Source organism: Plecotus auritus (assembly GCF_963455305.1).
Source record: "Plecotus auritus genome assembly, chromosome: 3".
NCBI classification, from domain to species: Eukaryota; Metazoa; Chordata; class Mammalia; order Chiroptera; family Vespertilionidae; genus Plecotus; species Plecotus auritus.
The window spans coordinates 159,012,633-159,034,141 of record NC_137772.1 but is presented as its reverse complement, the minus strand read 5'-3'; the positions used below and the strand labels follow the sequence as shown (position 1 = coordinate 159,034,141).

General features: G+C 40.3%; 1 protein-coding gene across 1 annotated transcript in view; it reads right to left on the bottom strand.

The window, feature by feature from the left end:
* Positions 1-8,328: 8,328 nt before the first annotated feature.
* CPM (carboxypeptidase M) overlaps positions 8,329-21,509 on the bottom strand; it is an 84,899-nt gene continuing 71,718 nt past the window's right edge. Inside the window, exons 8-9 of the mRNA XM_080660711.1 lie at positions 14,598-14,746; positions 8,329-12,498 (exon numbers count right to left, since the gene is read on the bottom strand). Coding sequence (XP_080516837.1) covers positions 12,256-12,498; positions 14,598-14,746 — 392 coding nt within the window. The 3' untranslated portion in view covers positions 8,329-12,255. The remainder of the gene's footprint in view (positions 12,499-14,597; positions 14,747-21,509) is intronic.

The window sequence follows — 21,509 nt, the reverse complement described above, 5'->3', positions numbered from 1 at the left end:
TCTTCCTCTTAAAGAATACCCTTCAACATTTTATATTTGGTGGTGATGAACTCATTTAACTTTTTCTTGTTTGTGAAGCCCTTTATCTGACCATCAATTCTAAATGAGAGCTTAGCCGGGTAGAGTAATCTTGGTTGTAAGTACGTACTATTCATCAGTTTGAATATTTCTTACTACTCCCTTCTGGCCTGCAAAGTTTCTGTTGAGAAATCAGCTGAGTTGTATGGGCGCTCCCTTGTAGGTAACTAACTTTTTCTCTTGCTGCTTTTAATATTCTTTGTCTTTAGCCCTTGGCATTTTAATTATGATGTGGTCCTCTTTGGGTCTTGGTGTGGTCCTCTTTGGGTTCCTCTTGTTTGGGACTTTCTGTGCTTCCTGGACTTGTAAGTCTATTTTTTTTTACCAGGTAGGGGAAGTTTTCGGTCATTATTTCTTCTAATAGGTTTTCAGTATCTTGCTCTCTCTCTTCTTCTGGCATCCCCATAATGTGAATGTTGGTATGTTGGAAGTTGTCCCAGAGGCTCCTTATACTTATCTTCATATTTTTGGATTCTTTTTTCTTTTTGCTCTTCTAATTGGGTGTTTTTTGCTTCCTCATATTCCAAATTGTTGATTTGATTCTTGGACTCCTCTACTGTTGAATCCCTGTAAATTATTGTTTATTTCAGTTAGTGTATGCTTAATTTCTGACTGGTCATTTTTCATGTCTTTGACATTCTCACTAAGATTCTTGAAAGTCTCATGCAGATCCTTGAGTAACCTTATAACCATGGTTTTGAAATCTGTGTCCAATAGCTTGCTTCCATTTCTTTCATTTGTGACATGTTTCTTTGTTTTTCGCATTTTGGCTGCTTCCTTGTGTTTGTTTCTATGTATTAGGTAGAGCTGCTGTGTTTCCTGGATTTGGTAGAGTGGCCTTATGTAGTAGGTGTCCTGTAGGGTCCAGTGGCTCAGTCCCCCCAGTCACCTGAGCTATGCACTCCAGGTGTGCCCCTGTGTGGGTTGTATGCACAGTCTTTTTGTAGTTGAACTTTGATTGCTGTTGGCATCACTAGGAGGAGTCAACCTCCAGGTCAATTGTCTGTGAGGACCAGCTGCAACCACAGTGGGAGAGCTGCTGTTCAGGAAACACCCCAATGGAGCAGGACTTGCTTCAGTGGTGCTTTGGTGCTCTCTGAGTCTGCCTCTTGAGTGTATCACTTATGGCTACGTAGAGTTGTAATCTGCTATGGGCTGAAGCTGTCCATTGGGTGCACTGGCTTTAGGGCCTCCAAGAAGGTGCAAAGTCAGCCACTGCCTGAGGCCACTCTGTAGGAGCTACAGAGGGATCTGCAGATGGCTATTTGCTATTTGTATTGGGCTTGTAGGTGCCCAGGTGAGGCCCAGCTATGAAGCAAGGTAGTCTGGTGCTAGTGCCAGGTCTTGGGCCTTTTATTTATTTATATTTTAATTTAAAAAATATAAACCCTTCCCATTTTTTAAAATGTTACTATTTTTTGTTACTCTTCATCTGAGGATATTTTTCTATTTATTTTTAGAGAGAGTGGAAGGGAAAGGGACAGAAAAACATCGATGTGAGAGAGACACATGGATTGGTTACCTACTGTACACACTTGCAACAGAGGTGCATGCCCTTGTCCAGAATCAAACCCAGGACCCTTCAGTCCATGGACCAACACTCTATCCACTGAGCCAAACCTGCTGGGGCTTGGGCCTTTTATTGATAGGCTTGGGGCACGCTGTCCCCAGCTGCAGCTTGTTTGAGAGATTTTAGCAAAGTCTGAAGCCTGAGCCAGGACAGGCCATCCATATGGAAAAGCTGCTGTAAGCAGCTTGGGTGGGGCTTCAAATTGGATGGGGTGGGGTCTCAGGAAATCCCCAGGCAGACAAACAGTGTGAGCCAAGCTGATGGAAACTCAGATATGGCTGCCAGTCAGCCCTGTGACAGGGGAAGTCCCAGCACAGAAACAATGACCCTGGAGAGCACTCCAGTCTGGGAGAAAGCCGCCCCCTAGTTTTCTGCCCTTATGCCAGACAATTCAGTTTCTCCCTGTATGTGTCTGGGTCCCTTGGAAGAAGCAGGACCGTGTAAGCTCATACACTGGCTCTTTGAAAGGACAGCTGAGTCTCCAGCAGCCTCCGTGTCTCAGCCACAATCCCCGCTGGTTTTTGTAGCCTGTCGTTGTGGGGACTTCTATTCCCAGCTCTGGCGCCCTGTGCTGGGGATCTGGTATATGGCTGGGACCCCCTGCTTGTCACAGGTGGCGTCTGCAGAGACAGTCTCCCTCCGATTAAAAATATAGCACACCTGGATGTTGGGCCAGTCCATTCTGCACCTCCACCCCTACCACCAGTCTAATGTGCTTTCTTTTTTACTTTTCTAGTTGTAGGACTTCCATTCAGCCAGCTTTCAGGTGGTTCTGAATGATGGTTGTTCTGTATTTCAGTTGTAATTTTGATGTAGTTGTGGGAGGCAGCGAGTCCAGGCATTTACCTATGCCACCATCTTGGTTCTTGTCCTGTTTTGATTCGGGAAAGCTTTTCTTTAAAAACAAAACATCCCTCTGAAATTAAAAACTTTTCATCTTCTATCACAATCACTTTTTAGTGGCATGAGAAGACCAAGTCTTTTTAGTTAGGCATGTTTTAAACCACAGGGTGGAAGCACCACATTGGGTTCTCTAAAGGCATTCAGAGGTAGACCTAACTATGGGCAGACTACTCCAGGAGAGAGATTGCTGAGCTAGAGAGGAACGAAATGATGAGCCCCAGCCAGTTTGGCTCAGTGGATAGAGTGTCAGCCTGCGGACTGAAGGGTCCTGGGTTCAATTCCAGTCAAGGGCATATGCCCAGATTGCAGGCTTGATCCCCAGTAGGGGGCATGCAAGAGGCAGCTGATCAATGATTCTCATCATTGATGTTTCTATCTCCCTCTCACTCTCCCTTCCTCTCTGAAATTAATAAACACATATTTAAAAATAAATAACTTAAAAAAAGAAGAGAATTCTGTTCCCAGGTAAAGCAAGCTTCACATTTCAGTCCTGAAATCCTTCACTGTTTATCCTTCAGTTTCGTGAGACACTATGCATAAAAATACTATGCTTTAGCATTGACAGATCTTTGATCAATTAGAAAATTTACTAACTTTGACCTAAGTTAATCTCTAGTATAAATCTTTAGTGAATATGTAAGAAGGTGTAGTGATTGTGTAAACTGGTGCTTCTAAAATTTGGGGTTCCATTTTTTTTTAAAATAAATCTTTATTCAGATTATTACAATTGTTTCTCATTTTTCCCCCCATAGCTCCCCTCCACCCGGTTCCCACCCCACCTCCTGCCCTTACCTCCCCCACACTGTCCTCATCCATAGGTGTATGATTTTTGTCCAGTCTCTTCATGAACCCCCCCATACCCCTTTCCCCCTGAGAATTATCAGTCCACTCCCTTTCTATGCCCCTGATTCTATTATATTCACCAGATTATTCTGTTCCTCAGGTTTTTAATTCACTTGATTTTTAGGTTCACTTGTTGATAGATATGTATTTGTTGTTCATAATTTTTATCTTTACTTTTTTCTTCTTCCTCTTCTTTAAGAATACCTTTCAGCATTTCATATAATACTGGTTTGGTGGTGATGAACTCCTTTAGCTTTTTCTTATCTGTGAAGCTCTTTATCTGCCCTTCAATTCTGAATGATAGCTTTGCTGGGTAGAGTAATCTTGGTTGTAGGTTCTTGCTATTCATCACTTTGAAAATTTCTTGCCACTCCCTTCTGGCCTGCATAGTTTCTGTTGAGAAATCAGCTGACAGTCGTATGGGTGCTCCCTTGTAGGTAATTAACTGTTTTTCTCTTGCTGCTTTTAATATTCTCTCTTTGTCTTTTGCTCTTGGCATTTTAATTATGATGTGTCTTGGTGTGGTCCTCTTTGGATTCCTTTTGTTTGGGGTTCTGTGCGCTTCCTGGACTTGTAAGTCTATTTCTTTCACCAGGTGGGGGAAGTTTTCGGTCATTATTTCTTCAAATAGGTTTTCAGTATCTTGCTCTCTCTCTTCTTCTGGCACCCCCATAATTCTGATGTTGGTACGCTTGAAGTTGTCCCAGAGGCTTCTTACACTATCTTCAACTTTTTGGATTTTTTTTTCTTTTTGCTTTTTTGGTTGAGTGTTTTTTGCTTCTTTGTATTTCAATTCTTTGACTTGATTCTTGTGTTCCTCTAGTCTGTTGTTGGGTCTCTGTATAATATTTTTTATTTCAGTCAGTGTATGTTTAATTTCTAGTTGGTCCTTTTTTCATATCTTCGAGGGTCTCATTATATTTATCGGCCTTTTCTAGGATATTCTTGAAAAGCCTTATAACCGTGGTTTTGAATTCTATATCCAGTCGTTTGTTTTCCTCCATTTCTTTCGTTTGTGATCTGTTTCTTTGACGCTGCGTTTTCACCGCTTCCCTGACTTGGTAGGGTAGCTTTGTGTGCTAGGTTTCCTATATGGCCCAGTGGGTCGGCCTCCCCAGTTTACCTGAAGTGGATACTCTTGGTGCACCCCTTTGTGGACTGTGTGTACAGCCTTGTTGTAGTTAAGTCTTGATTGTTGTTGGTATCACTGGGAGGAATTTACCTCTAGGCCAGTTGGCTGTAAGGATCAGCTGTGTCTACGAGAAGTTCGGTGGTGGAGACAGCCTTATAGGATTAGACTTGCCAAATTGCAATAGCCTCTGTGCTCAGCTTGGATAGGGTGGAGTCTCAGGGCGGAGCAGACAGTCTTGGCTTCCAGTCAGCCTTGCCGTTGCACGCGCGCGCGCCTTCCCCGGCTCCCAAGTCTCCGCCCGAGAGTCCAGATTCCCCCCACAAGAGCATGGGTCCCCAGGGGCTTGCCTGGAACTGGGGTTCAGTGCAGTCAGAACTGGGTTCAGTGCAGTCAGGAGCTTCTGACTCCCTTTTGCTAGGGAAAGCCTGTGGCAACCTCCACAGCCTTTGTGCACACTGTCTCGCGCGCCTCCAGACCCCTGCCCACCGGGGCTCCCCCGGGTCTCCCCCCGGTCTCTGAGTGAGTCTCCGGGTGCTTTCTCTCTACCTGACAGTCCAGACTCCCCCTGTATGAGCCTGGGTCCACGGGGTTTCGCCTGGGACTGGGGTTCAGTGCAGTCAGAATTGGGGTTCAGTGCGATCGGGGGCTTCCTTCCCCCTTCCGCCAGAGAAAGTCAGCCCGGCTCTCAGCCGCCCTTCCTCTCTGCACGCACAAAGACCCTTTGCTGTACCTCCAATTCTCTGTGAGCTTTTCTCTTTCCTTCTAGTTGTAGAATTTCCACTCAGCCAGTTTTCCTGTGGTTCTGGATGGTGTCCGTTCTGTCTTTTAGGTGTAGTTTTGAAATTGTTGTGCGAGGCAGCAGTTTAGGTGCTTACCTATGCCACCATCTTGGTTTCTCCCGGGTTCCATTCTTTAAATCAGTTGCTTTTCATTATAAAACTACTAAATAGAAGTTTTTTAAAAATGGACTATTCACTTATTTCTACTTAATTTTCTTTTACCTTTCCCTTACCTTTCTTTTACCTTTTAAAATATGTTTAATATTTTAAAATTTAGTTGATTGAAAAATTGTACCTTGTTTTTACATGCAAAAAATTGAAAGTAGACTAACAACGAACACCATACACAAGAATAAACTCAAAATGGATGAAAGACTTAAATGTAAGTCATGAAACCATAAAAATCCTAGAAGAAACTATAAGCAGCAAAATCTCAGACATCTCTTGTAGTAATATGTTTGCTGAAACATCTCCTAGGGCAAGGGAAACTAAGGAGAAAATAAACCAATGAGACTACATCAAAATAAAAAGATTCTGCACAGCAAAATAAACCATCAACAAAATCAAAAGGGAGCCCACTGCATGGGAGAACATATTTGCCAATGATACATCTGATAAGGGATTAATATCCAAAGTTTATAAGAAACTCATACAGTTTAACAAAAGAAAGACAATCCAATTAAAAAATGGGCAAAGGATCTAACAAATACTTCTCCAATGTGGACATACAGATGGCCAAGAGACATGAGAAAATGCTCAAAGTCAGCAATCATCAGAGAGATGCAAATTAAAACAATGAGGTATCACGTCACACCTGTCAGAATGGCTACTATCAACAAATCAACAAATAACAAGTGCTGGCGAGGATATGGAGAAAAGAGAACCCTAGTTCACTGCTGGTGGGAATGCAGACTGCTGTAGCCACTATAGAAAATACTAGTTTCCTCAAAAAATTAAAAATGGAACTCCCATTTGACCCAGCAATCCTGCTTCTAGGCATATATCTTAAGAAACCCGAAACACCAAACAGAATATATGGGGTGTGTGTGTGTATGTGGGGGCGGGGGGAAGGACGGGGGGATAAGGACACATATGTAATACCTTAATAAAGAAAAAAAAATTGTAGAAAGTTGAGATATGTACTATGATGATTTTCTACGGCCAACCTAAAGTTCTAGAGGTAGGTTTTTTCTATAAGTGCAAAACTCATTTTTCAACATTTAAGTAGCTGTTTATATGTACATAAAAGAGTTTTTTTTTTAAAAAAAGAAAAAATATATGCACCCCTATGTTCATAGTAGGGCAATTTACAATAGCTAGGCTCTGGAAATAGCCCAAGTGCCCATCAAGAGATGAGTGGATAAAAAAGCTGTGGTACATTTACACCATGGAATACTACTATACAGCAGTAAAAAAGAGGGATTTCTTACCTTTTGAGATAGCATGGAGGGACCTGGAGATTATTATGCTAAGTGGACTAAGCCAAGAGAAAGACAAGTATCACATGATCTCACTCTGATATAGAATCTAATGAACAAAGTGATGAACAAAGTAGATCCAGAGACATAAAAGCATGGAACAGATTGATGAGTCTGAGGGAAAGTGGGGGTGGGGGAGGGAGAGATTAACCAAATAATTTATATGCTTATATGCATAGCCCATGAACACAGACAATAGTGCAGAGAAAGCCTGGAGGTGGGGGTGGGGTGGAGGGGAAATAGGGAGGACATCTGTAATACTTTCAACAATAAGTTAAAAATAAAAGCATGATCTTGAACATTTTGAAAAAGATTGTGCCTTGTTTTTTGGGGTGGAGTTGGGATAGTAACGGATGCTCTGAGTTGCAAATTTAAATATCGAAGTCTATCTAAAATATACCAGGAAATTTCTGCCAATGAATTCTCTTTTGGAAATAGGAAAACTGTTCCCAATTTATTTTCTAAATTGAGTTATCACTTTTAGAAATTGGTACCTGTAAATTAGCTGTTTCCTACTGGCCTTTTCTCACTTAACTTTTTTTAGCATGTTTCCGAGGGCAGACATACTCAAGCCCAATTTCTCAGTGACTAGAAATTTGTACCGGGTTGCATGGACATAGGGTAAGGGCTATTTTCCAATTCCTGTATCAGGCAAGTTATAAGTATGCTCTGTGTTTCAAAAGTACTTTTTTATTTAGGACATTTACTTATTTATATAGCAAATAGGACTAAAGACTTCTCTCTATATCAACATTTCCCAAAGTGTGTTTGGAAGTCTAAGAAAGTAAGTTCTGTGCTAAATTATTTATGAATGGTTTCATGGTTAAGTATGTTGGGGAAATCCTATTTCTTTGTTGCATGATTTCTCAGACCCTTTAGCTACATTAATGTGTATTGTGAATTTTCCAGTTTTTTGTTTTGTTTTTACCAGAAAGCACACTTTTCATTATCTACCCCATTGTACAAATTAATTTGGAATATAACATCAGGATGAGTATCCTATATAATAAAAGCCCAATATGCAAATTGACCAAATGGTGGAACGACCAGTCACATGACACGCACTGACCACCAGGGGGCAGACGCTCAATGCAGGAGCTGCCCCCAGCCCACAGGCCCCAGGCCAGCCATGGCAGGTGCCAGCAGGGCCCCCACCCCTCCCCTCCCCCCCCCCCCCGACAGAGGGAGGCGACCGGCGGGCAGGGCCGATGAGTGGGTGGCAACAGGCTGGCCAAAGCGGGTGCCAGTGGGGACCCCCCCCCCATCACCTCACTGGTCACCCCCACAGATTGGCCCTGATCACCAGTCAGGCCTAGGGACCCTACCCATGCACGAATTTCATGCACTGGGCCTCTAGTATATCATAAAGTTATGAAAGAACTACCTGGGCTTTGAAGTTATTGTAGTATTGCCTCATAAAGGGTTATTAAGTCTGGCCTTTACCAGGCTTTATTCAGTGGTAAGCGGTTCTCTAGTATGTGGACTTTATTACACTTGTGTAAGTATTTGTTTTCAAGGTAATGTAATGGAAAGAAACAGCATCCATGGTTTACATGAATATTAATTTATTGAGAATAACATACATTTTAGATTTATTGAGTTCAGAGGTAGTCATGGCCAATACCCAATAAAAGTTTACATTCTTAATTTGTACACTTAAAGTTCTTAATTAGAAAGTCACTGAGAAACTGCAAAAACCATCGAGAAACATCTATAAAAGGCTGTGGAATAGTTAACATGCTAAAGCATGATAGAAGTTTGTAAGTAATACTGTATAATACCTGCTTGTTGGTGATATAAAGTGTATTCTGAAGTTAGACATTCCCCAAACTTCTGTTTTAGGTGTTATTAACTTTTTTGTTTCTCTTTAACCATTTTCTCCCTCTCTCCCAATCTAAAGTCATGAGGAAGATATAAGGGATTTTTCATAAAATAGACATTAACTGTATTTTCACTGTGTACAATAAGAATCAAACTTCTCAGTGAGCAACTTATCCTGCTGCCATGAGACAATATGGTAGGCTCATTTTTCTGGATTTCCAAGAAAAAGATATTTCCAATCAAGTGCCAGATATTTTTACTTTCTGCAGGTAGAACACGCAAATTTGCTTCTGGAACAAAACATTAAGTACATCCAACAACTCAAGTCTGAATGTGGTAAATGAGGCACCAAAATTAACACTGACACCTGCAGAGATTTAGCAACATTTCTTTAAAGATTTGCTCATGTTTACATAATTCGAGTACATACATCAGAAAAACTGTTACTTCATGCAAGTTTCCTTAAGTGTAATTAAATGATCATTCTAGCTAACCAATGTTTCATTTGTTTTCAGATCAATTCTGTTTGTATCTGAGGCAAAAGATTTGGTCCTGGATAAGTTACACGGCCTTTAAAATATTGACCACTTGGGTGTTAATTATCCTTCCTCCACCTGGGCAAGCACCAAAAGCAGCACCAGTGCAGCTCTCACACTGCCCTCTGACAGTCACAGAATCAGGCAAGCAGAGCCTTCATTTTACAGGTAGGAAAACTGAATGTGGGGTGGGCTTGAACCCAGGGCTCCTACCTCAGTATCATTTTACTGTCACATGCTATCTTTTCTTCTATCTTGAAAACCTTTACCGTATTGGTTTCCCTATGAAAGGACTTAGTTATATCTGAACTTAGAACCTGAGGAACGGAGGCGGGTGGGGATCTGGTCGAATTCCATAGTGTTTCTCCTCTTGGACACTTCACTGGATTGGTGGAGGGTGTAGCTCTACTTACTACCTCTTGCTACAAACCGTAGGGCATTGCTGAAAATATGTATCCCAAACCTGCTCAGAATTAAGTTCAGGTTTGGCGTGGATTTGGTTTGGAGATTATTTTAATTGTTTTGCTCATCTCTAAATAATTTTGATTCTGATAAAATTTCTGATTTTAAAAACATTTCCTTAACATTATGGCTCATGAACCCAATTCAGATTTTGGTTCATGTTTCTTCAAAAGTTGCTACCATAATTTTATTAATCAATGTCACCCTAATAAATTTAATTTGAAAATTAAAAGAGTAAAAAATAAGATGAAAAAGGAAAAAAATTTGCTGTCTTGGGAAAGGAAAAGTTAGAACTCAGAATGCCTGATTGAAAAATTCTTTCGGGCTTAATGGCAAATCAAGCCAAATTTCATATACTTTTATATGTAATATACCAAATCATTTTCTATAATATATTAGCATACACCTTCACGTATAATAAGTTATGGTTTATTTAACTGAAAATGATCAAGATATTTAGCTTATTGCCAGATTTTAAAGAAGTGATTAAAAGATTATAAATGTTGTTTATATTAAACATGTATGATTTTGTATAGATAGAATAAACTTGGCACAAGAATAGGTCCTAAATGCCCATGTATCTCCCATTCATGTATGGTTCTCAAGCATTCAACATGTACCAAGCCAAGTATAGTTTCATTTTCTGTTTTATACTTGCTGTTATATAATGTTTAAGTTAGGTTAACTGTCATTATAGTGGAGAATAATTGCTTCATATTGAGTACTAATGATAAAAATTTTGTTTTCCAATAAAATAAAGGTAGCCTTAGAATTAATAGGTAACATAATACCTTTACTATGAAGCTTAGGATAAATGCAAAGTCCAGTAAAAGCACCGTATTTGAATTTATTTCTTGATACATATATGAAAACACTCTTCTGTCAGCATTACTGGGAACCAGAAATTGCCAAAGCATGGGATCTAGTTTAACTCAAAGCCCTATACAATTTCTGAGAGACATTAGCTGGAACCCTTTGTTCGTTCATTCAATTTCTAATATGTTCTCTGAGGATATAAAAATGCACTTTTCAAACAAATTAGCCCCTCAGTCCCAGAGAGCTCACTCTACTAGAGAAAACTCATACCTGGAAGTAGAAGATTATAATACAGTGTTGTAAATCCAATAGTAGAAGTAACCTGTTTTATTTGGGGAGCAAAGAGGAAGGTCCCCAGATTGACTGGGAGGAGGTGAAATGGAAAGGAATGGAATGATGGTCAGCAAAGGCTTCCTGGAGGAGTCGGTGCCTGAACTGAGTTGTAAAGAGGGAGGAGAAAGAAAATGTGGGTCAGAAGGGCATTCCAGACACAGGGACACAACAGGACATTAGGTGTCAGTAGGATGTTGATTTTTGTTTTAAAGAGACCCCCTTCCACAGTGCTGTGTGGAGGATGGATCTGAAGAGGAGGAAGCTGGGAGCAAGGGACGGACGGTACAGCTGTTGCAGTGGTGCAGGTGAGCTGTGACAGCTGGAACTTGGCAGTGTTAGTAGTCCTGGAGGGAGGGTAGAATCAATATTTATAGTCTTTAGTGACTGATGGGATATATGGGATGACAGAGGAGGAAGAAGTATCAAGGACAACTCCCAGGTTTGGTGGTACCAGGAATTGAGACAGGATACAGAAGGAAGAGCAGCTCTAGGGAGAAAAGTATGTTCCATTTTCACATGAGTTTGAGGTACCTCTGGGTCACATCCAGGTGGATATATATCCAGTGGCCAGTTGGATGTGAGTCTGAAGCTCAAGCAACAGGCTAGAATTACACATTTGGGGTTATCAGCATGACAGAGGACTGTTGACATCCAGGTGCAGAACGGCAGGGACACTTAAACGACCCATTATTTTGGGACTCTGTAGGCACCACCTTGTCATACTATTAGGACCATATTTTCTTGGGCCACTGAGACATGGTTGCCTATTTTCTCTCATATTTCCTTAGAACCGTGGTTGGCAAACTGCGGCTCGCGAGCCACATGCGGCTCTTTGGCCCCTTGAATGTGACTCTTTCACAAAATACCATGGCCTGGGCGAGTCTATTTTGAAGAAGTGGCATTAGAAGAAGTTTAAGTTTAAAAAATTTGGCTCTCAAAAGAAATTTCAATCGTTGTACTGTTGATATTTGGTTCTGTTGACTAACGAGTTTGCCGACCACTGCCTTAGAACATTTGCAAAGCTAAATATTCCCAGTCTTGTTATCATTTTTCCCTGCCCTGAGAACTAATGATATATGGCACTATCTCTTCATATATAGCACTCATAGCAAGGTCTTATATATGAAAGGTGATCAATAAATGTTCATGTTCATTGCTTATATTCATCTGTCTCTCTGTACACAGATTTAGCTTTTTTCTTCTTCTTCTTGAGAAACTTCATTTTTGCTCAAGTTTAACTTCTTACAAATTTCTAAGATGCGTTTAAAATTAAATGTAAGTGGGCAGTACTTGATAGGTGGGTGTCTTGTTTTCATCACCAAAACTAAATAATTCCTTTTGTTATCACCACACATTTCTCGTTACAGGATTTAACCATTTGTCTTCTTAGGGAAGGATGGTGGAGTTTGTCCAGTTGTCTCACAGAGGGCGTTAGATTTGCAGTAACCTGGCATGAGTAATCCCTGATTCCAGGTGGTGATGGGGTTGAGTTTCACATTTTGCTTCACTTGAACAATATGTGAAAAAGAGTCACTAAAAATAAGAACAGACTAGGCTTTGTTGCAGCTGAGTGGCTTGGCAAAATACTGTATAGAGGAATCATAGGACATGAAGGATTTGATACTAGGATAGAATCCAATTGCCCTCTGAGTGGAAATAAAATATCCTTTTTAAGAGCACTGAAGTCCTGGGATTTTTTTGGGATAATCACCTTTGTGAGGTATGGCTCTTGTCCAGGGACTGTAACCTGAGAAGAAAGAAGAAACAATTATCTGAATGATTTCAGATGTTTTGTGGTGCAAACACTAATATCTACCACTAAAATGCAGGCTTTCTGAAACACATGGAACAACCTGCCAGGCCTCCCAGGCTAGTAACCACTTCAGTTCTGCTCATTGAAAGAGTTACCCAATGTCTGTTGATATGGACAATAGTTGTTAATGCTGTTGCCAAGAATTACAAAGAGAAATAAATACAGGTCCTTTATCTAGAGGTGTAAGTCAGGAGGAGGAAGCAGTAGACTGATCCTGCCCATCATTTTCATGGAGATTAAAGGTAAAGAGCTGTTTCTCTTGTCCCAAGTCTGTACTTAATATCCTGATTGGGTATCAAGATCCTTTATAAGTGGGATTATTTTCTTTATTCCATTTCCTTGCAGCTGATATAAGTGTACAAGTTTACTGCCTCCTTATAAAGCTTTGATTTTACTTGGTTTTGTTCATAGGAGTCTGAATCTTCAGCTAGACGTTTTTGTTGTTGTTGAGGGAAATGATCAGGAAAAATAAAACAAATGCTAAACTAATTATAGATCATGTCCATTGAGAGATGCTCTTATTGTATATTGTGAAGAGAGAAAAGAATGGAACATTTACGAAGCCATTCATTTCCATTTCCAAAGTCTAGCCTTGCACTCTTGTCCTAGAACTAGTAGGTAAAGCCAACATGTACTGAATTGGTCTAACTGGAAATAAACTATTCATAACTATTCTATAAAGGTGTGGCTTATTTATGGGATTACATAAAAGTAATTTAGATTCACTACAAGGAAGCCCCTTCACCCCCCATAGAATGGAAATGTCACAGCATATAACAGGAAAATAAAGGACCTTTTTAATACAAAGAGTCATAGTGAGTTGAGGTTTTCCAGCTCTATCCACTCAGTAGGAGGAGAGATTCTTAAGAGGATTAGCATTGATGAGCTCTGATGCTGGGCACTGTAGTAATAACCTATGGAGCAGGGAGGCTCTGAATTCTATAGTTTTATAAACTGAAAACCATGCCTTTAGTATGCCCTGAAGATGAAATAATGAAATGCAAAGCCAGTTTTTCCTACAGAACAGACTACCTTCTCCTAGGAGTAGCTCTGCTCAGAACAACTGCTATGCTTGACATTAGACCCACTAAGCAAAGTGGAGAATCTTGAATTTCTTAGAGAAAAGTCATATCATCAAAGAATAAGAGACACAATCTGGACAACTAAATCAGATACCTTTTCATTTAGTTCATTTACATATGCTTACCTGGGCTCAAACCAGTCCATGCTTCCTACCAGGAAGAAATGACTCAGAAACATGCATCTTAAATTAAAATTAAAATCTGAAATTTTACTTGCATTGGTTGGAAAACTTATCATTTGCTTTTGAAAGGACTGCAAAATATGTCTATCGCTTAATATAGTGCTAAATTTTGTGCATCAAATTTTACTTACAATGATTCCTTAAGGAAATTGTGTCCAAATTTATTTTTTTTAAAGTATATTTTCATTGATTTCAGAGAGGAAGGGGGAGGGAGAGAGAGAGAAACATCAATGATGAGAGAGAATTATTGATTGGCTGCTTCCTGCAAACCCTCCTGCTGGGGATGAAGCCCACAGCCTAGGCATGTGCCCTGATGGGGAATCAACCGACCTCCTGGTTCATAGGTCAACGCTTAACCACTGAGCAACACTGGCCGGGCCAAATCTGTTTTTTAATAGCAGAAATTATGTTTCATGAAATGGGCATTAAAATGGTATTTCATAAAGCTTACAAGTACTCTAGCTACATTGTTTAATTATTATTAATAAGGTTTTTTCTTTTTTTATCATAAAAAGTATAACAAGAAATAGGGTTTAGCCTTTATTAAAAATATTAACTGCCAGTTGGGAAAAAAACAAGGTTTTTTTTGTTTGTTCCGATCATGCCCACCTCTTTCAGTCCCTGCCACAGGCAAGTCTGACATTGTCTTTTCCTTTGTCCTCATGTACTACTTTTGGACTTGCCAGACATATTTTATATTCCTCTTAGGTGAATAAGTATTGTGAATTTTGTAGTATTTTAATACCAATAACTAGAACTGTGTACTTACATTTAACGTATATGACCCAGGCAAGAGAAGGAGGTAATACTCTCCAAATTTGTTGGTTTTATAGGGGCAGACATGTTTTCTGTCTTGGACTTCTACAATTACATTGGGTAATGGATTTCCCTTTTGATCAAAAACTTGACCCTTTATACCTGTAAGACAAAACGAGAATTAAATGTTAATACCATGTATTATGGCACATGAAAAAAATTTCTTGTAATTACTTAAGTAAAATATGCCCAATATTTATGAGCTGTTTTGAGTTAATAAAATGTTTGAGAAGAAAAACTTTTTTAAAAATTGAGATATAATTGACATATAACATATTAGTTTCAGGTATGCAACATAATGATTTGATATATGTATATATTGTGAAATGATCACCACAATATGTTTACTTAACATAGTTACAATTTTTTTTCTTATGATGAGAACTTTTAAGATTTACTCTCTTAGCAAATTTCAAATTACAATACAGTATTCTTAATTATATTCACCACACTGTACATTACATCTCTAGGACTGAATTTATTTTTGAACTGGAAGTTTGTACCTTTTGACCACACATTCCTCCCACCACCCTGCCTCTGGCACCTACCAAGGTGTTCTTGGTATCTTTCTCTGTCTGACTTATTTCACTTAGCATTATACCTTCAAGGTCAATCCATGTTGCAAGATTTCATCCTTTTTCTATGACTAGATAATATTCCATTGTAAATATATACCACATTTTCCTTATTCATCCATTGATGGACACTTAGGTTGCTTCTATGTCTTGGCTATTGTAAGTAATGCTGCAGTAAACATGGGGCTGTAGAGATCTCTTCAAGTTAGTGTTTCTCCCCTGAAGTAGAATTGCCAGATCATATAGTAGTTCTATTTTAACTTTTTTTTTCTTTTTATTGTTTAAGGTATTACAAATAGTAGTACATATGTCTCTCTCTTTTTTTTTTTCCCACTGACCTCTCCCCGGCCTCCCCTACACCCCGGCACTTGCCCTCGTCCCCCTGCTCCCCTCCCAGTGTCTTGGGTCTGTTGGTTGTGCTTATATGCATGCATACAAGTCCTTCGGTTGATCTCTTACCCCCACCCCCTCCAAACCTCCCCTACCTTCCCGTTGTAGTTTGACAGTCTGTTAGATGCTTCTTTGCCTCTGTCTATTTTTGTTCAACAGTTTGTAATGTTCTTTATTATCCATAAATAAGTGAGATCATGTGGTATTTATCTTTCACTGACTGGCTTATTTCACTTAGCATAATGCTCTCTAGATCCATCCATGCTGTTGCAAATGGTAAGAATTCCTTCTTTTTTACAGCAGCGTAGTATTCCATTGTGTAGATGTACCACAGTTTTCTAATCCATTCATCTGCTGATGGGCATTTAGGCTGTTTCCAAATCTTAGCTATTGTAAATTGCGCTGCTATGAACATAGGGGTGCATATATCCTTTCTGATTGGTGTTTCTGTTTTCTTTGGATATATTCCTAGAAGTGGTATTACTGGGTCAAATGGCAGTTGCATTTTTAATTTTTTGAGGAAACACCATACTGTTTTCCACAGTGGCTGCACCAGTCTGCATTCCCACCAGCAGTGAAGAAGGGTTCCTTTTTCTCCACATCCTCTCCAGCACTTGCCATTTGTTGATTTGTTGATGATAGCTGTTCTGACAGGTGTGAGATGGTACCTAATTGTTGTTTTGATTTGCATCTCTCGGATGATTAGTGACTTTGAGCATGTTTTCACATGTCTCTTGGCTTTCTGAATGTCCTCTTTCAAAAAGTGCCTATTTAGGTCCTTTGCCCATTTTTTGATTGGATTGTTTATCTTCCTTTTGTTAAGTTGTATGAGTTCCTTGTAAATGTTGGAGATTAAACCCTTATCAGAGATAACATCGGCAAATATGTTCTCCCATGCTATACTACAAAGCCACTGTTCTCAAAATTGCCTGGTACTAGCACAAGAACAGACATATAGACCAATGGAATAGAACAGAGAACCCAGAGATCGACACAAGCCAGTATGCTCAATTAATATTTGACAAAGGAGGCAAGAGCATACAATGGAAACAAGACAGTCTCTTCAATAAATGGTGTTGGGAAAACTGGACAGATAACTTGCAAAAAAATGAAACTAGACCACCAACTTACACCATATACAAAAATAAACTCAAAATGGATAAAGAACTTAAACGTAAGATGGGAAACCATAAAAATCTTAGAAGAAGCCATAGGCAGCTAAATAGCAGACATTTGTCGTAGCAATATCTTTACCGATACAGCTCCTAGGGCAATGGAAACTAAAGAGAAAATAAACAAATGGGACTACATCAAAATAAAAAGCTTCTGCACAGCAAAAGAAATCAACAAAACTATTTTAACTTTTTGAGGAACCCCCATGCTGTTTTTACACAGAGACTGTACCAGTTTACATTCCCACAAATGGTGTAAAGAGTTCCTTTTTCTCCACATCCTCGCCAACACTGGTTATTTCTTGTCTTTTTGGTAATAGCCATTCTAACAGGTGTGAGGCAATACACTTCACTGTGGTTTTGATTTGCTTTTCTCTGATGATTATTGATGTCGTGCACTTTTTAAAAAAATATATATTTTATTGATTTTTTTACAGAGAGGAAGGGAGAGGGATAGAGAGTTAGAAACATTGATGAGAGAGAAACATCGATCAGCTGCCTCCTGCACACTCCCTACTGGGGATGTGCCCACAACCAAGGTACATGCCCTTGACTGGAATCGAACCTGGGACCCTTCAGTCTGCAGGCCGATGCTCTATCCACTGAGCCAAACCTGGCCAGGGCAATGTTGTGCACCTTTTCATGTACCTGTTAGCTATTATTCTTCTTTGGTAAAACCTCTATTCAGATCCTCTGCCAATTTTTTAGTCACATTTTTTTGGGGGGGGTGGGGCGGTGAAGGGAGGTGTGGAGATACTGGCAACTAGGAGAGAGGTGGAATGATGGTAACTGCCAGGCTCCATCTATGGAGAATATTTCAGTAGGTACCTAGATGTGGCTTAAATTAAGAGGCCTGGCCCTCGGGTTGAAGCTTTAAGACAAGCAAACAGGCTTCTTTCAAAGAAAGACTGGGCATTTCTCAGTTGACTGCCTCTGTGGGCGGATAGCCAGGTGAGTCTTGTGAGCCCTCTAAGAACTGTTTCTTAGTTTTCTATATCCTTGTGGGTTTCATGGATGCAAGACCCACACCTTTCAAAGTTAGATGTTTTGGGGCTCATCTCTCTAGTGCAGTTCTTAAAAGATGGGGTGCTAGGGGGGAGATCCAAGATGGCGGCGTAGGTAAACATCTAAACTGTTGCCTCGCACAACAATTTCAAAACTACAACTAAAATACAAAACGTCTATCACCCAGAACCACGGGAAAGCTGGTTGAGTGGAAGTTCTACAACTAGAAGGAAAGAGCAAACAGCATTGAGGGGTGCACAAGCGCTGAAAAGCTGAGGTACGGAGACGCGCGAATCGGGCTGGCGACGGGTGACTGGGAGCGCTGCTGTTTTCAACCCGAAGGGAGATAAGCTCCCGATTACTCCGAACTCGTTTCTAGGGAGACGTGGGGGACCCAAACTCCTACGGGGAGAAGCTGGACTGTCTGCCGTGGGGTCGGAAAGTGAGGGAGGCTTGCTTGCAGGGCTGCAAGCAGGAACAATTGTTTATTTTGCTGGGGCGCAGGACGCGGGGACACGTCCGGAGACCGTCGGAGACGCAGAGCCACAGAGCTGGCTTACTGGCAGCCATCGCTGTTTGCCACGCCCTAGCCTAGTCACGCCCTGAGACCCCGCCCTGCACAATCTACGAACCCACCCAAGCTCCAAGCAGTGGCTTTAGCATATGAATGGCCTGCCCTATCGCAGCTTAACCTAGCAAACTTGCAGCCCGGGTCAGACAGCTCCAAAACCTCCAAACCCCAAGCAAAGAGGAGAAAACTGTAGTTCTTGCTGTAGCTCCTGCTGGGTGGCCTCAGACAGTAGCTGACCTGCACCCCATTGGAGATCCAGAAGCCAGTGTACCTAGTGGTCAGTGTGAGACACCAGATTTCAACTCCTCACATCCATAAGTGACACATTCAAGAGGCAGACTTAGTGAGCACCAAAGCCCCACTGAAACAAATCCTGCACCATAAGCATGTCTCCAGCGCAGCAGTTCTTCCATTATAGACACAGCGGGTCCTCACAGCCAATTGGCCTGGAGGTCAATTCCTCCCAGTGTACCAACAGCAATCAAGGCTTAACTACACCAAGACTTTGCACTCAGCCCACAAAGGGGTGTACCAAAGGCGTCCACCTCAGGTGATAGGGGTGGCTGAGCTACTGGCCCCTATAGGTCACCTACCACACAAAGCCACTCCATCAACATAAGGAAGCAGCAAAATGCGGAGACAAAGAAACATGTCACGAATGAGAGAAATGGAGGAAAGCAAACTAATGGATGACATAGAGTTCAGAACCACATTTATAAGGTTACTCAAGAATCTTCTAAAAACCGCCGAGAAACTTGTTGAGACCTCCGAGGAGCTTAGTGAGACCTTCAAGGACCTTAATGAGAATGCCAAAAAAATGGAAAAGGACCAGTCAGAAATTAAGCATACACTGTCTGAAATAAAGAATATACAGAAACTCAACTGTAGATCAACGTACCCCAAGAATCAAACCAAAGATCTGAAATATGAGGAAACAAAAAACACCCAACCAGAAAAACAAAAAGAAAAAATACAAAAATATGAAGATAGTGTATGGAGCCTCTGGGACAACTTTAAGCGTACCAACATCCGAATTTTTGGGGTGCCAGAAGAAGAGAAAGAGCAAAATATTGAAAACCTATTCGAAGAAATAATGACAGAAAACTTTCCCTACCTGGTGAAAGAAATAGACTTACAAGTTCAGGAAGCACACAGAACCCCATACAAGAGGAATCCAAAGAGGACCACACCAAGACACATCATAATTAAAATGCCAAGGGCAAAAGACAAAGAGAGAATCTTGAAAGCAGCAAGAGAAAAATGGTTAGTTACCTACAAGGGAGCACCCATACGACTGTCAGCTGATTTCTCGGCAGAAACTATGCAGGCCAGAAGGGAGTGGCAAGAAATATTCAAAGTGATGAACAGTAAGAACCTACAACCAAGATTACTCTACCCAGCAAAGCTATCATTCAGAGTTGAAGGTCAGATAAAGAGCTTCACAGACAAGAAAAAGCTAAAGGAGTTCATCACCACCAAACCAGGATTACATGAAATGCTGAAGGGTGTTCTTTAAGAAGAGGAAGAAGAAGAAAAAGGTAAAGATAAAAATTATGAACAACAAAATGACATCAAATACATACCTACCAACAAGTGAATCTAAAAATCAAGTGAATAAAAAATCTGAAGAACAGAATGGACTGGTGAATATAATAGAATCAGGGACATAGAAAGGGAGTGGACTGACAATTCTCAAGGGGCAAGGGGTGTGAGGAGTGCAGGAAGAGACTGGACAAAAAGCTTACACCTATGGATGAAGACAGTGGCGGGGGGTAAGGGCATGGGGTGGGGTGGGGAGGTGGAGGGGAGCTAGGGGGGAAAAAAGAGGAACACCTGTAATAATCTGAACAATAAAGATTTATTTTAAAATAAATAAATAAAGTTTTTTTTTTAAAAAAAGATGGGGTGCTAGATGTAGGGTTCAAACCCTTCACACCTCAGGGAACAGAGTTGTGAGTTCCTTCCTGATTGTGGGTGCTGTACTTGGAATAAGATTTATGGTGAGATCGCGTCTCAGCCTCTCCAATAGTTTCAATGTCGTGTTTTTTTTTTTTTTTTTCTCATTCATTCAATATGTGGGAGTTTGTCAGGTAGTTTTTGAGTTTCTTTCAGAGGAATTTGTTTCATTTGTAGCTGTAGATTTGGTGTCTGTGGGAGGAGGCAAGTTCAGGATCCTCCTACATTATCATCTTGATCCAGAACTTGGTAAACTTATGTTTAATGTAATTAAAATACAATCAAGCTACCAATTTTGAATGTTATATCAAAATTAGAAAGCATAAAATCCTAAATCCATTCCTGTCATTTTCAAGTTGTTTTCTCAGTCACCAAACTGCACTGTGACTTTGCCACAGGTAGACTCCATAAAATCCTAAACAAAACTCAACAATACCAGTGTATTACTTTACAACAGGGTAATTATTTATTCAAGGGATTCAGTAGTGTTGTCTTGCAGTCAGGCAAACTACATGGGTAACAAAATTATAACCACAGAGTTGCTTGGGAGCATGGAATCGATTGATGGAATCTTATCATTACTAATAACTGAATATGTATTGATCAGTTAGTATATTTCAGGTTCTATGCTAAGTGTTTAATGTGCTTTTTTCATTGAATCCTCACATCAACTGTATGAGGTAGGCAATAGTATTACCACAGCTTTACACGGTGAGGAAACTGGTATTGGATTATTCAATAACCTTCTCCAACTCACATAACCAACTACGTGGCATAGCCTAGCTGTGAGTCGATGCTAGTCTCCAGAGCCCACACTGAATCAACACCGTACCCCTTACCTCAAAATTTCAGAACTATGGTTAGTTAATAAAAGGCTATTTACATTTTAAACTCTTCTCATTTTAAATCCTATATTTCACATTCCAAACCTAGAGACAGTTCTTCAAACTAGGGAAGGCTGGGGAATTTAAATGTCACTGTTGCTGAACAAACACAGACCATGCTTCAATATGGAATTTCTATTGGATAGAAACCCCATGCATCAGCCAAATAAAAGCTGTCTTCATACCTTACATGTCTGTACAATATTCTGTCCAGGCACCATCAAACCTTTCATTTAGAGGGGAGTAATTGTTTTACCAGAAGACACAACTTATTTTTATATGTTGAAATTGAAATATTGGAAAAAGACCAGT